Genomic DNA, 12,500 nt, shown 5'->3' with positions numbered 1-12,500 from the left:
CAACAATCTCCCGCCGGCGTGTAATAATTCAGTCTTCATTGAGATAACGGGACAGGACAAGAGAGATACTGATTTGTAGAAGAAGAAGATATACTTTACTAATCCAGCGAGGGGAAATTCAATTTTTACACTCAGTTGTTGATCATGCTACACACACAGGCTGAAACACACACACATGCACAAACTGGATCCTAATGGAGAGATGTCAGAGACGTCAGCTATCAGACCAGTTTCCAGGCCGCTCCAGGACCTTGAACCGGTGACCCTCCTGTTCCTGACCCAAGTCCCTACAGACTGAGCTACTCTCTACAACACACATCAGGTTTCTTTTGTGGACTTTCTCTCGTAGTTGTGTCATTACCAGATCTCTATAACTGATTATCTGCAGTCAGATTAATGTATTTCACAGTAAAAACCAACATTATTACTCTTTGAATACCTGCAGACTAGTAAAATAAAAAGATGCATAAACAGTTGAGTATGGGAACAAGCAAATAAAAACTGATCTTACTTGCAGTTTTGATCAGAGTTTATGTTCTTTGCTGCATTTTCAATCACTTAAAAAAGCAAGGAAGTATTTTTCTTACAGCAGAAAAAGGAGCACATTCAAACGGTTACAGATCTTCAGATGCACGACCGCAAAAACACTGACAGGAAAGCAGAAAAGTCAGCACACTCAATGTCCTTAAAAGTTGTAGAGCAGCAGCGTACAGATCAACAACGAACACATTTCAGCACAAAGCCTTCATCAGTCTTTTTCTTACCTGGCCTGTTGGATGTACTCCACCCACTCGTTGCAGTCTGACTCCTCCTCCGTCCGAAGCTCCAGAGGTTTCTGTCCATCGTGGCCAAAAATGACCAGGAGGTAGTGCTGTGACAGAGGAAATAAACACGTCATCATAATGAGTGGTGAAATTCACCGAATGAGGGGCAACTTGAAGAAATACACTCTACTTCAGCTAGACCTTCAGGAGGTGTCATTATCAGAGTTTTCTTGGTATTCCCTTTGCAATGAATATTAAGAGATTCTGGTGAGTTTCATATGACAGGTAACGATGTTTTTCATTTCAGCTGAACTCTAACTTTTGCATGAATGCATGTTCAGTCCTGCGATGTGCATGAGACCAGAGAAACAGGTTTTCACTGTGTTCAGTCTACCTGAATCTGTGTGGCTTTAAGTTTCCTTTTCACTCCTGCAGACGTGTGTTAAGCTGCTCCTGAAAACAACAACATCTCCTGAAACGGCTCTTTTGAAATAAAAGCGTTTCAACAACATAGTAACTTTGGACCTTTATTTTGAAGGTAGACTGAGCTTATAAAGTTGTCACTTTCAGTATTTTTTTTTACCATCACTCATGCCTGCTACGGACAAATCTGTCAATCAAAAACAACAGAAGTGAAAACATCACCAATATGAGCAAAAGAAACTTCTCAATACCACAAGTAACTGAATACCAGAAACACGTCAGAGCACGTGATTCAAACGTACAGTTGAGCTGTGCAGCACTAAATGCAGCATTTTAATCTGACAGTGTTCTGAGTGCTGCAGGATCGATGCTTCCTGCAGGCTACAAAGCTGCTGTAACACTAATGCCCACTGCAGTACTCTGTCTAACATTACCTTTGGAGAGTAGCCTGAACACATCATCATCACTTCCATATCTTTGTTGCTCAAGGTGTTTATTGACAACAAGCAGTATTCAGCAGACGGCTCTAATAACTCATGTCGGCTATCGATTCAAGTAGAGACTACAGACTGTATTAAACATCGATGAGTCTCGGTGAGGTAACAGATTTGTTTCTGGAGAGAGGTTTTGAAGCTGACCAATGGCAGTCGCCATATTGGAAAAAGCTGATTCAACATCTTTTGGTCGGCATAGTAACAGGCAGAGAGGTTGAGCAGAGGCCCGCTGACATACAGCTACAACACGCCGGCTTACAGTCAGATCAGTCCCGCCCCTTCTTATGCAAATGCATGTATACCTTTTATCCATAATGTAATCAAAGCGGATGAGTTAAAAAAAAATGTCTCCCAATGCAATGTTTGCCAATGAAGGCACTCACTATTCAGACCAAATTAGCTTTTTGGACCGGGTGGACAACATGGCTGTATCTGCTTGAAAAATGGGACTTTCTAAATGTCCTTTCCTGTGTAACAAGTGACCGTGTTAACCGTCAACTTTTGTAAAAACGACATCTCCGAGTGCATTTGAAACCACTGTAAAAGGGAATATTGATGTTGCATTTTAATTTTTTTTTTACAAAATGTTCATTCTATCTCATCGTGGGAAAGCCCACAAAATACACCGAGGCTTCCTTGTATCTTAAATTAAGTCTACAAACTGAGTGTTTAATCACCCTTAAAATATCAGCGATCCAGACTGAACAGTGATGCATTGTCTTGCAGCTTTTGAAAGAGGAAATAGTCTTCATGAATGACTCTTTGTTTAGTTTTTGATCATGTCAAAATATACTCATTAGATGTGTTTTTATTACAAAAATGTTTGTTACTCAACAAATAAAAACGCATCAATGGCTGAAGTTGCCAGTGTACCGAAGCACTGATCTAGTCTTGCAGGTTTCCACGGCAACTTCTCTGTTGCCAGCTAGTTTGACAGACATGTTTGTCACTGTGCGGTGTCAATAACACGTTGTACAGATGTGGATAATTACAGTCTTGGTTCATCAGCTTGTCTTTGTTGTCCCTGCTGCTGCTGTGCTGACCCTGTCACAGCCCATCAGCCTCTACACTGCCCCCCTACTGTTCAAGATCAAACTGCATCTTGCTTTTCTTTAATCCTGATTAAGCCTGTTGTTATTGTTGGCATTGTTAAAAGCATGCTGAGTTACCTACTGACCCTTTGTCTTTGCAGTGAACCCATGCATGTACAGAGAATCACCTTAATACTGATGAAAACCTGAAATGTGTTATCGGCCGATTTTAGCGTATCCGGTGACTATCGGTATCGGCTAATTTTATCGCAGATATGCACAGATATTTCAAATAGCATTTCATTTTAGATTCATTGTATTACACTAGCTGTTCTCTTTCACCAGCAGAAGGCGCTATATGGATTACAACAAGCATCATCACCCTGCAGAGCGTGAAGCAGGGATGCACGTACATGCACAGTTACTTTCCAGTTGAGTGACCATCTCGTCTTTTTTTTTATAAATCTTTTCCACAAGTGTTCGATAGCTGCATTTGAGAGATCAATGCAATGAGTGTGTCTATATCTATCTATCTCTACAGATCTAAGGAAGATATCGGCCGATATATCGGTATCTGATTTTTCTTCTCTCCCCAATAACGATATCGGTATCGGACCCAAAAATCGGTTTATTCTCAAGCAACTTCTAAAGCATCTTAATACTTGGATTTCTAGATGAACTTAGAGATATTCATTTGATTTGAAAATCAAAGACAAAGGTGTCCTCTGGGAGCTCAAGTCATCCTGAATCACATCAGTGTGTGTTTCATGTCTGTGTTAAGACTTCAGTGAGTTATTTAGAACGAGTACGATCTCACACTACCCTTAAACTCTCCGCTAGTGGATGTGGATTTCCACCTTTGTCTTTGTCATGCTCAGGTCATCTCAGGCCAAATCCTGTAAAATCCCAATTGTTAAACTCCGTCTGGAATAATGATTTAAATGTCCACGCCCACCTGAGATGTTAATCCTCTCTGGACGGGGCTTTCAGTCTAATCTTAGTCTCATCGGTTAACTGTTCACCTTTCCTGCTGAAGGCTGCCCGCAGTTCTACGAATCGGTTGTGTCTATTACGAGTGCCATCATGACGCCCGCCTCTGGGTTATAACCTCGATGACCGCGCTGTCTTTATAGCGCCGTGTGCCGCCACTCTGTCGAAACACATTAACAGCCGACGAGCCGTCATGTCGCAGCTTGTTAGATCCCCTCCGGCACCTCCACACCAATGTCAGTGATCTAATTATGTGACTTACAAGAGCGAGCCGACAAGTCTTTGGCACGTAGCATGTATAAGGAATAAATCTTCCTGTCAGATGTAAAATTGTATGAAAAATACTGGAAAAAAAAAAAAGTGTTTGCACGGTTCAAGATCTGATGTCAGATGATGAGAGAAAAAGTTAAAATCTGTACCCTGTGTTGACCATGTTCACAGACGTTATTTTTTTGGCCCTTTCTAAGTTAGGACAGCTGAAGAGAGACAGGAAGTGTTAAAGGGGAGACAGTACAGCCTCGGTACATGGGGGTGCGGTTCATAACTGCTAGGATATCTGGCGCCCCGCCCTCAAGCCTTTTCTTATCCAGACATGATCAGCCTTCTGTCTTTTTTCTTCTGAATACTGAGCTTCACTTCAGCAGGTTGGAGTTAGCTTCTGCTTCTTCATGAGTAGAGATTCTTTTAAACTGGGGGCGCTGGTGGACTAGCGGTAAGCGTTTGCACCCCCATGTGCAGAGGACGATGCAACCCGTTATTTGAAACAGATAGAATTTTGAAGTGTCAGTTGTTGTTGTGACAGCGCCATCTTAAAAGGGATAGTTTGGATAATGGGAGGGGGTTGAGGGTTGTTGAAGCTACTGATGTTCTGCTGCAGACGGGATCAGACAATGGTGTCCATGTTGGAGGATATTTTTTAAAAGCAGAGAACAAGGACAACCACACAGCAATGGCCAAAAAAACAAAAAATCCTTTAAGAGAGACAGGCTTCAAATTCAGAACTGATGCAAAGTCCAAAACAAATGCAACAGATTTGCTTTGCAGGTAAAAAACAAAAAAATGTCAATGCAAAAAGCGGAAACAATCCCATTAACAGCAAATGCACCGCAAATACTAGAAATGATGCAAAGACCAAACATAAACAAGGGTTTGTGTGATTTTGACTTTGCATTGTTTGTTTGTTTGTGTATACTAGTGGCAGCATGTTTGCTGGTACCGCATCTGTTTGGCTTTCTGCAGCATGATCTGAAACACTTTTATGGTGTTGCATTTGTTTTGTATTTTGTAAGTGTTTTTAAAATTTGCCCCGTTTCTGAATGTGCTACAAGTTTCGCCTTTTTGGAAATCGTTAGCGACGTTGCAGCGCGATTGCTTCTGTTGGACAGAGAGAGGGGGAAAACTTCTGGGTGAGCTTTCCTTTATTTATTTATTTATTTATTTATTTATTTATTTATTTAGCACTAACTATTTGGATGGTTGGACAGCATCATGTATTGAACTATAAACATCTATATTAAAAAGGAAACAATCTTCAGAAAAGGTAAAGGGGTGATAATGGATTTGAAGTGTCTAAAAAGGTAAATTCTGGTCGGCGTTTTTTGTTTTTGATTTTGAAAATGTCAAAAAATCTGAGAATCGAAAAAAAGACCAAGTACTTTGAGTTTTCTGTTGTATCTTTCATCACAAGAAGTACACTGATTCACACAAGTCTAGTCTAGCTGGAATATTTGGTGTTGGTTTTGCATCAATCTCTCCAGATGCGTAAAACACATGACTTTTTTTTTTTTTAAAAGCAATTCATTTGAGAGGAAAAGCAGTGATATGTGATGCATATCTTTTTTTTAAAAAGGCATATACAGTAAACTTGTAAAATATGTTGACATAAAGTTATAAAAACATAAATCTACTTCATTTGTTTTAACGTTTTTTCTGCATATAGAAAATTGTAAATCTGCTGATTTGGTAGTTTTTGCAAATTGAGTCGAAACCAAAAGATTGAAGCACTTTAAACATAGTGCATATTTATTTACACACTGTACAACAACATGTGATGATATATATAAATGATATCTTTGACTGTGAGTCTGCACAGGAGAAAGTAGGCCTGTGTAGTAATGATGTAACGATAAGCGGGTGAGAGACACTTGCTAGCGTGTGCCGGCTACGAACCAGAGAGAGGCTTAAGGGCTTGTTTGTGTGTGAGTCTGTGTGTGTGTGTGTGTGTGTGTGTGTGTGTGTGTGTGTGTGTGTTGGGAGTAAGGGAGGAGGAGGGGGGTGGAGGGGGGGGGGGGTGGTGGTTTACATAACCACCCGGGCTTGTTCAGCTCCTCGTATTGCTAATGCGGCTTCCCCAGCCACGAGCCTGCATTAAGCCGGGGGATAACAATGACAGAGAGAGTCAGACAGACACACAGACTTACAGACAGACAAGGAGAGAGAGAGAGAGAGAGAGAGAGACAGAGAGACAGAGGGAGCGTTAAGCCCGGGCCGTGCCCCCACACTCAGCATCACTGTGTCCAGTCACAGGAATCAAGAGTCTGGCAGCACAGACACAAAGCTGAGAGTTTTTCAGCATCACAAACAAGAACAACACAGATTTCAGGAAGGATATTTCTGTCTTTGAATTTTCTGCTTCTTCATAAAAAGGATGCTCTGGGATTGGAAACAATAACACAAAATGAACTAGCTTCGTTGTAATACCTTTGGAGCAAACAGAACATATTTAATTTACTTCTCCAAGGGAAGTTGTTTTTGATGTTCTGTATTCAGCCTGGACACTATACAGTATATTTCTCTTTTCTATCACAATAGCATTGTGTGCATGCAGGATGTGTGATGTCAGTAAAGTGACCTGATGCACATAATAAACATAACTGCTTTGTTTCTCGTTTCCATGACTAATAAACGCTAAAAAATCTGTCTGATATCATCATCAATAGTCAGAGAAGAGACCACTGTGCATGGAGAGCCTGCATGTAAAAAAAACTGCTGCCATCACAAACACACTGAGACTACGTTCATTTTATATACATGGTCGCTTTGCTTTTACATTCTATGGTTGCTTCTCCTGTTTTCTTTCCACCTTTGCTCCAAACTGGAGGGTCCAATTTCTATCTGTGTCATGTTGTACATCAGCAATTCTAAAATCAGTAATTCTACAGAGACCAGACCTGCCCTCTGTCTTTCCACAAGTGAAAGTGTTTATATAGTATATGCCTAGTAATATTTTATCTCTATTGTAATTTCTTAATTAATGTAAGTAAGTTTGTTTTTTTAACTTTTTGCTATTTTTACTAATTATTATTATACTACTGTTTTTGAATCCCATTTCCCCCAATGGGAGATCAATAAAGTTTATCTTTATCTTGTCTTCAGGTCAGTGGTCCTAAATGTGAGTAATAAAGTCATCATATAATCGTGTAAGGGATGCAGTTTATTGCAGAGGTCAAGTTGCAGACACGGCGCCTAATAGCTGCTAAACCCCTCTAAAGCTCTCCTCATCACTCCAACTTATCCCACCTTTCAAAATAAATTGCCATCATTACCTCATTTTATGGAGGACTTTACACCCAGTAGGAGCTAGGTGTAAGAAGGTGTTTAACATCTGCCCAACCTTAAAATGTAAGCAGTGCGTAAACTCCGTCCAAAATATGAAACTGCATTCAAACTAGGCTACGTTTGAACTTGTGGTGCTAAATGGTTCAGCACAGATAAAGTTTATAAAATGAGTGCTGGTATACTGGATGGAAAAATGTGTGCTGGAAACATGAAGAGAGGGCAGGTGTCTAGAGGTTTCCAGCTGAAGTCTCTGCACAGCTTTTGGACATTTCCACACCTGACACACGGCTTGGCCATCCATTGCACTCAGAGAAAGACAGACGGACCCACACAGAGTGCAGACAGAGGTGGGCTGTAAATATAACAGGTAGCAGCAGTGTGTAGCAGTGTGTAGCAGTGTGTGTGTGTGTTGACTTGGTATTCAGACAGTGACTGCAGGCACAAAGGACCAGCAAGGATGCTATTCTTAGCCCAGCAGGGCAGCAGGATCCAGAGCCCGACTACACACACGTTACACAAACACAGACTGAAATCCACCTCTACAGTCATACTTTAGATTTATTTTAAATCAAATACAATATTTAAAGAAATAAAATCTATTACCATAAGAGGAAAATTGTTAAATATAAAGGATGATATTAGAAAATACTAAAAATAAATCTTCTGGCACTCTTGAAATGTCATTATTCTCCATTCTTGTTGCACCTATCTCTCTTTTCTTCCTTATAAATTTCCTCATAATGTCATCGTCCGTCAGCGTCACTTATCTCCTGAATTGCTCTTATTTAACTCCATCTTAACACTTAAAAGTTCATAAATGTCCTCCTTGGTCACAACTGTAGGTTTACTTTCAGCATGTTGGCCACTTCAGTGATAAACCCTCATCACCATGGAAACATCAGTTTGGTACTGCATGGGGACAAAAGCCTACACTGGACTGCAACATTGGGAAAAAAGCGATGTCGAGCATGGGGACGGCTGTAGTTAGACCTCAACCTCTCCACCAAATTGTCTTGGAAGATTTGACCTGCAGTCTCTGTTTCAAATTGTGCTAAAAACAAAAACAAATTAAAGAATTCATAGACAGCAAACATCGTGACAAACCAACAGACGTCGAGGCTGGCAGGGAAAAGCTTTGAGTTGACCCTGAATTGTGCAGCCATAACAAGCGAGCTGGAACTGGACCGGAGGAAAAGCTTCTCAAGCAATCATAACAAAATAAAGAGGAGCATATTCATGATCAAATTTATTCCTCTTGTAAGCTACAAATGACAACAATGTCTCTCTGAAATTATTAGAAAAACCACTCACAGGCTGTAATTCAATGAGCTGCGGGAGCTTTTAGCCACGTTCACAATGTTTCCACTTCATTAAGCACTAAATCAGCAGCGTTTTTTTATTCCCCCTCTCTCTCTTGTTCATGTCTAATCGCCTCTTTAACTCCTATTAGACTAATCCCATGAATGGTTATGTTGCAGACACATTGTGTTCACTCTGTAAACAAAAGCTGCCCAGGTGGGCTCGGTAGGAAACAACACAGAAACAAAAAAGTGAAAGCGCTAAAAAACACTTCAAGAAATACAGCTGCAGCAGTGAAACATCCGTCAGAGAGGAACGGTTAACTTCCTACATGATAAAACGGGATGTTCATAGGCGACTCATTTCCTAGTGAAAACCAACAGAGCAGTCTAAAGGTAACAAAACAGAAAAACTGAGCACAATTTATTCAGATTTGTCTGCAGGTAAAGGATGTAATTTGGTTTCCAGTGAGTGGCTAGCGTTAGCAGTGCTAGCAGCTTTAGCTTGTCCCTGCAGGTTAACATCCACATGCCCGTGATAAATGTGATAACCCATCAGAGACAGAACCTATCTCCACATTTGTATCTCCACTTTTGAGACCACTCTGCTTCAACGAGATACTATCGTTCACTGTGCTTGTTTACATTCAGGTGATAGAGCAGGGAGAGTATTTAAGGGCGTTTTCATGATTCTCCCACACTGGTCTGCGTTCACATAAATAATGAGACATGCCCGAGACCACCTCTTTAAAGGCTTTATATGTGATTTTTTGATCCAGCAGATGTCGCCCTTGAGCACCAGCATGAAACCAAAACAACTTGCGCTGCATTGTTGTGTTAGCATGCTAATGCTAGCGATCTTTATTATGCTCGTATCTTCACACTGCATGTAAATTTACCTGAAATGAGCGTGATCTAGAAACACAGTTAAGCAGTGAGTACAGTATGTTATTCTTCTTTTCTCTAGTCCCTCAATTAAACAACTTTTATAAGCGAGGGGAGGAGTCAGCCGGCCGTCCGGGCGATGTAAACAAAGTGAAGATAGGACTCTGAAAACTCTGAAAACATCACAGACAGTGGGACTCGGGTGTTACACCCATTGTAGACAGTCATGACTCACAGAGTTATTTTCAGAGGATATACTTGATTTATATTATATTTAAATGTGAAAAATCACATATGAAGCCTTTAAGTGGAGTCGGGAACAGTACTGGAGTACGGCATGAGTACAGTATGTTTGTGTTCATACTGATCAAATGAAGTATAGAAATAATATTTATTTATAACATTTACTTCTCGTAGCAGCTAAGAAGGCAATAACACTGTAACACTGACCGGGCTTGAAAGAGACCCCCCCCCCCCCCCCCCCAACCTACGAGGTTTACATAACGGAGAAATTAACAAAAATAAGGCTGCACAATAGACAACTCATTGACAGATGGTTACCGTGGCAACAAGTGATGGAGAAATGTATAGACCTATGCAAGGCAAGTGTGACTGTGGTGATGTACTAATTCATTATTTGGATATTTGTGCTGGTGGATGGATGTTGTGGTTGCATAAACTGATGAAACACTGGTTATGTCACTGGTGATGTGTGTGTGTCACTTTCTGTCTGTTTGACTGTCTGTCTTTGTTGTTGTTTTCTGTGTGTGGGGTTTGTCTGTTTGTTGTTGATTTCATTTTGCAAGAAGAGCAACGGAGTAAACACCATTTATTGATAAACTGATGTATCGCCGAGCCGTATTGTCAGGTGCATCCATCCATCCATCCATCCATTCTGATCGTCATCAACCACAGAGCACTTTCCATTTTCATTCTACAAGTTAAGTGCAAATGCAAAATGATCAATGTGTTCATAAAAACAAATAAGTATTGTAGGTATTTTCAGATCAATAGGCTGATTATGTTCATGAACCAGATAAATTTAGAAATGTTTCAGCGTCAGACGCAGACAAATGAATGTTTGTTGTAGCTATCTCTGTGTCTTTTAAGAGCGGACATAAAATGAGCCATAAAGGATTATCAATTATAAAAGTCAGCTTTGATGCTCTCTGATGTTTCATCTGACTTTTATGTTGCTTTATTGAAAAGCTTCACTAGAACACTCTGATTTAAATTGCTCTGCTGTTACAGAGACATCAAACACAGACTGTGTCCTGAATATTTTTACTTTTAAATCTGCCTCTCCTCAGCTGCCCTTGTTCAGAACAACTGCATTTCCATCACAGACAACGGTAGGAATAGCTTTGACATGCATTCTTAAAATGGCCAGCAGGGGGGGCGACTGATGGGTGAAAGCATGGAGACTACAGCGGCATGCTCAAAGGGGCTTTCCCGAACCTGTGTCGAGAGCTGGAGAGAAATGAAACCTCCGAACAGCCAATCATCGAATCGGCCGGAAAAAGGCAGACGGGGGGCCGACAGGTAACGACGGAGCTGGACACATCGCAAAAACGAGGGCGACGATCGTTCACCGACGGTCCAACTAGGACCGACGGCCAGCGATCTCCTTTGTGTGTCAGGGTCTTTAAGGGCTTGTTTTAAATTCTGTCATTGGGCTGGCTTTATTAGCTGTAGGGATATAGCTGTGATTGTCCATTGGGGGGGTTTGTCACACAGACCTGGCAACCCTGCTCACTTTCACAAATGTCCAGAGGTTTTAAAGTGGGTTTTTTTTTCTACAATAAACTGACTCTTCAGGTGCTGAATGCTTCTCGACTGCCGTCCAGTTTATTCCCCAGCTGACTGTCGTGGAGTTGTCTCTGCTGTGAGGAGTAAACAGCAGCTATGTTACAGACAGGCAGGCAGACAGGCAGCTCCCTGTGGCTCTAATGCCAAGCTGTCACGGTGCATGGGTCGCAGCTTAGCAGCACTGTCCTCTTCCACTGTCTTTAGCACCAAGTGTGTGTGTGTGTGTGTGTGTGTGTGTGTGTGTGAGAGAGTGAAAAACAATGAGATGAAGAGTGTTTTGTTTTGTCCATCAAAGTGTCTGCATGCAATAAAAACAGCTGGTTCCACGTTTCCACCGTCTTTCTACAAATCATTTCAAAAGAAGACCTATTATATAAGCAGATGAATCAATTCCCAGTATTGTTTGAAATATAATTCTGAGAAGTACTTTACCTATAATACTAAATACTGTAGTGAAAGAATAAGTCAGTGAATCCATGACATAAATAGAAATATCAACGCTTCAGATTTTTGAAGTTCAGGCCATTTCTACAATTCACTTATATTAGCAGACGCTTTTATCCAAAGCGACGTACATCAGAGAGTAAGAACAACACAAGCAAGGATCTAGAAAAAAGGGAACAATGTCAGTAAGAGCAAACGATCAGCTTTGAGTCTGATTGGACACACAGGTGCTGACAGGAAGTGACCAGAGGCAAAGCACAACATTGAGGGCAGTTCTTGAGAGCTCTAATCAGTATAGAAACCATCTTATAAGTCATCGTTATCAAACAAAAACCATCGTCATTACCATCATCATCATCAATAATATGGAGACCATCATCATTAAGTTAGTAGGTATTCATGAAAGAGCTGGGTCTTTAGCTTTTTCTTAAAGGTGCAGAGGTCCATTTCTAAGGATTAAAACCACAAACATATGAAGCCTTCAGCTCCGTAAATGTAAAATGTTGCTGCTTTATACTTTAAACTTGAATATGTTTGGATTAAAAAGGAGCAACATGTAAGTCTGACGCGTAGCATTTTAATGGCTGCAGTCCAAATTCATAAAATTGGAGAAAGCTGTGGCCCCCCACCCGCTACCTCCTCTCTAGAGTCGATGCTCACGCAGGTCACCATGTGGTGGACTCTGAAGCTTCAGTGTTTATCCAGCTCTGCATGGGTCTGTAAACCTTTCTGTGTTCTAACCTCTCTCCATTTTTCAGAAGCATCTCCAACATTGATCCTAGTTTGAGCACGTGTAGCCAGAAC

The 12,500-nt window shown here is 40.9% G+C and overlaps 1 protein-coding gene across 4 annotated transcripts in view; it reads right to left on the bottom strand.

The window, feature by feature from the left end:
- Positions 1-12,500, bottom strand: part of rasgrf2a (Ras protein-specific guanine nucleotide-releasing factor 2a) — a 40,136-nt gene that overhangs the window by 21,577 nt on the left and 6,059 nt on the right. For all 4 annotated transcript variants that reach the window (XM_061060704.1, XM_061060702.1, XM_061060703.1 and 1 more), the window contains exon 2: positions 765-871. In XM_061060704.1, coding sequence (XP_060916687.1) covers positions 765-871 — 107 coding nt within the window. The remainder of the gene's footprint in view (positions 1-764; positions 872-12,500) is intronic.

Source organism: Labrus mixtus, chromosome 17, assembly GCF_963584025.1.
Source record: "Labrus mixtus chromosome 17, fLabMix1.1, whole genome shotgun sequence".
Taxonomy (NCBI): domain Eukaryota; kingdom Metazoa; phylum Chordata; class Actinopteri; order Labriformes; family Labridae; genus Labrus; species Labrus mixtus.
Note: the sequence above shows the minus strand (reverse complement) of the source record. Positions and strands in the feature narration are given on the sequence as shown.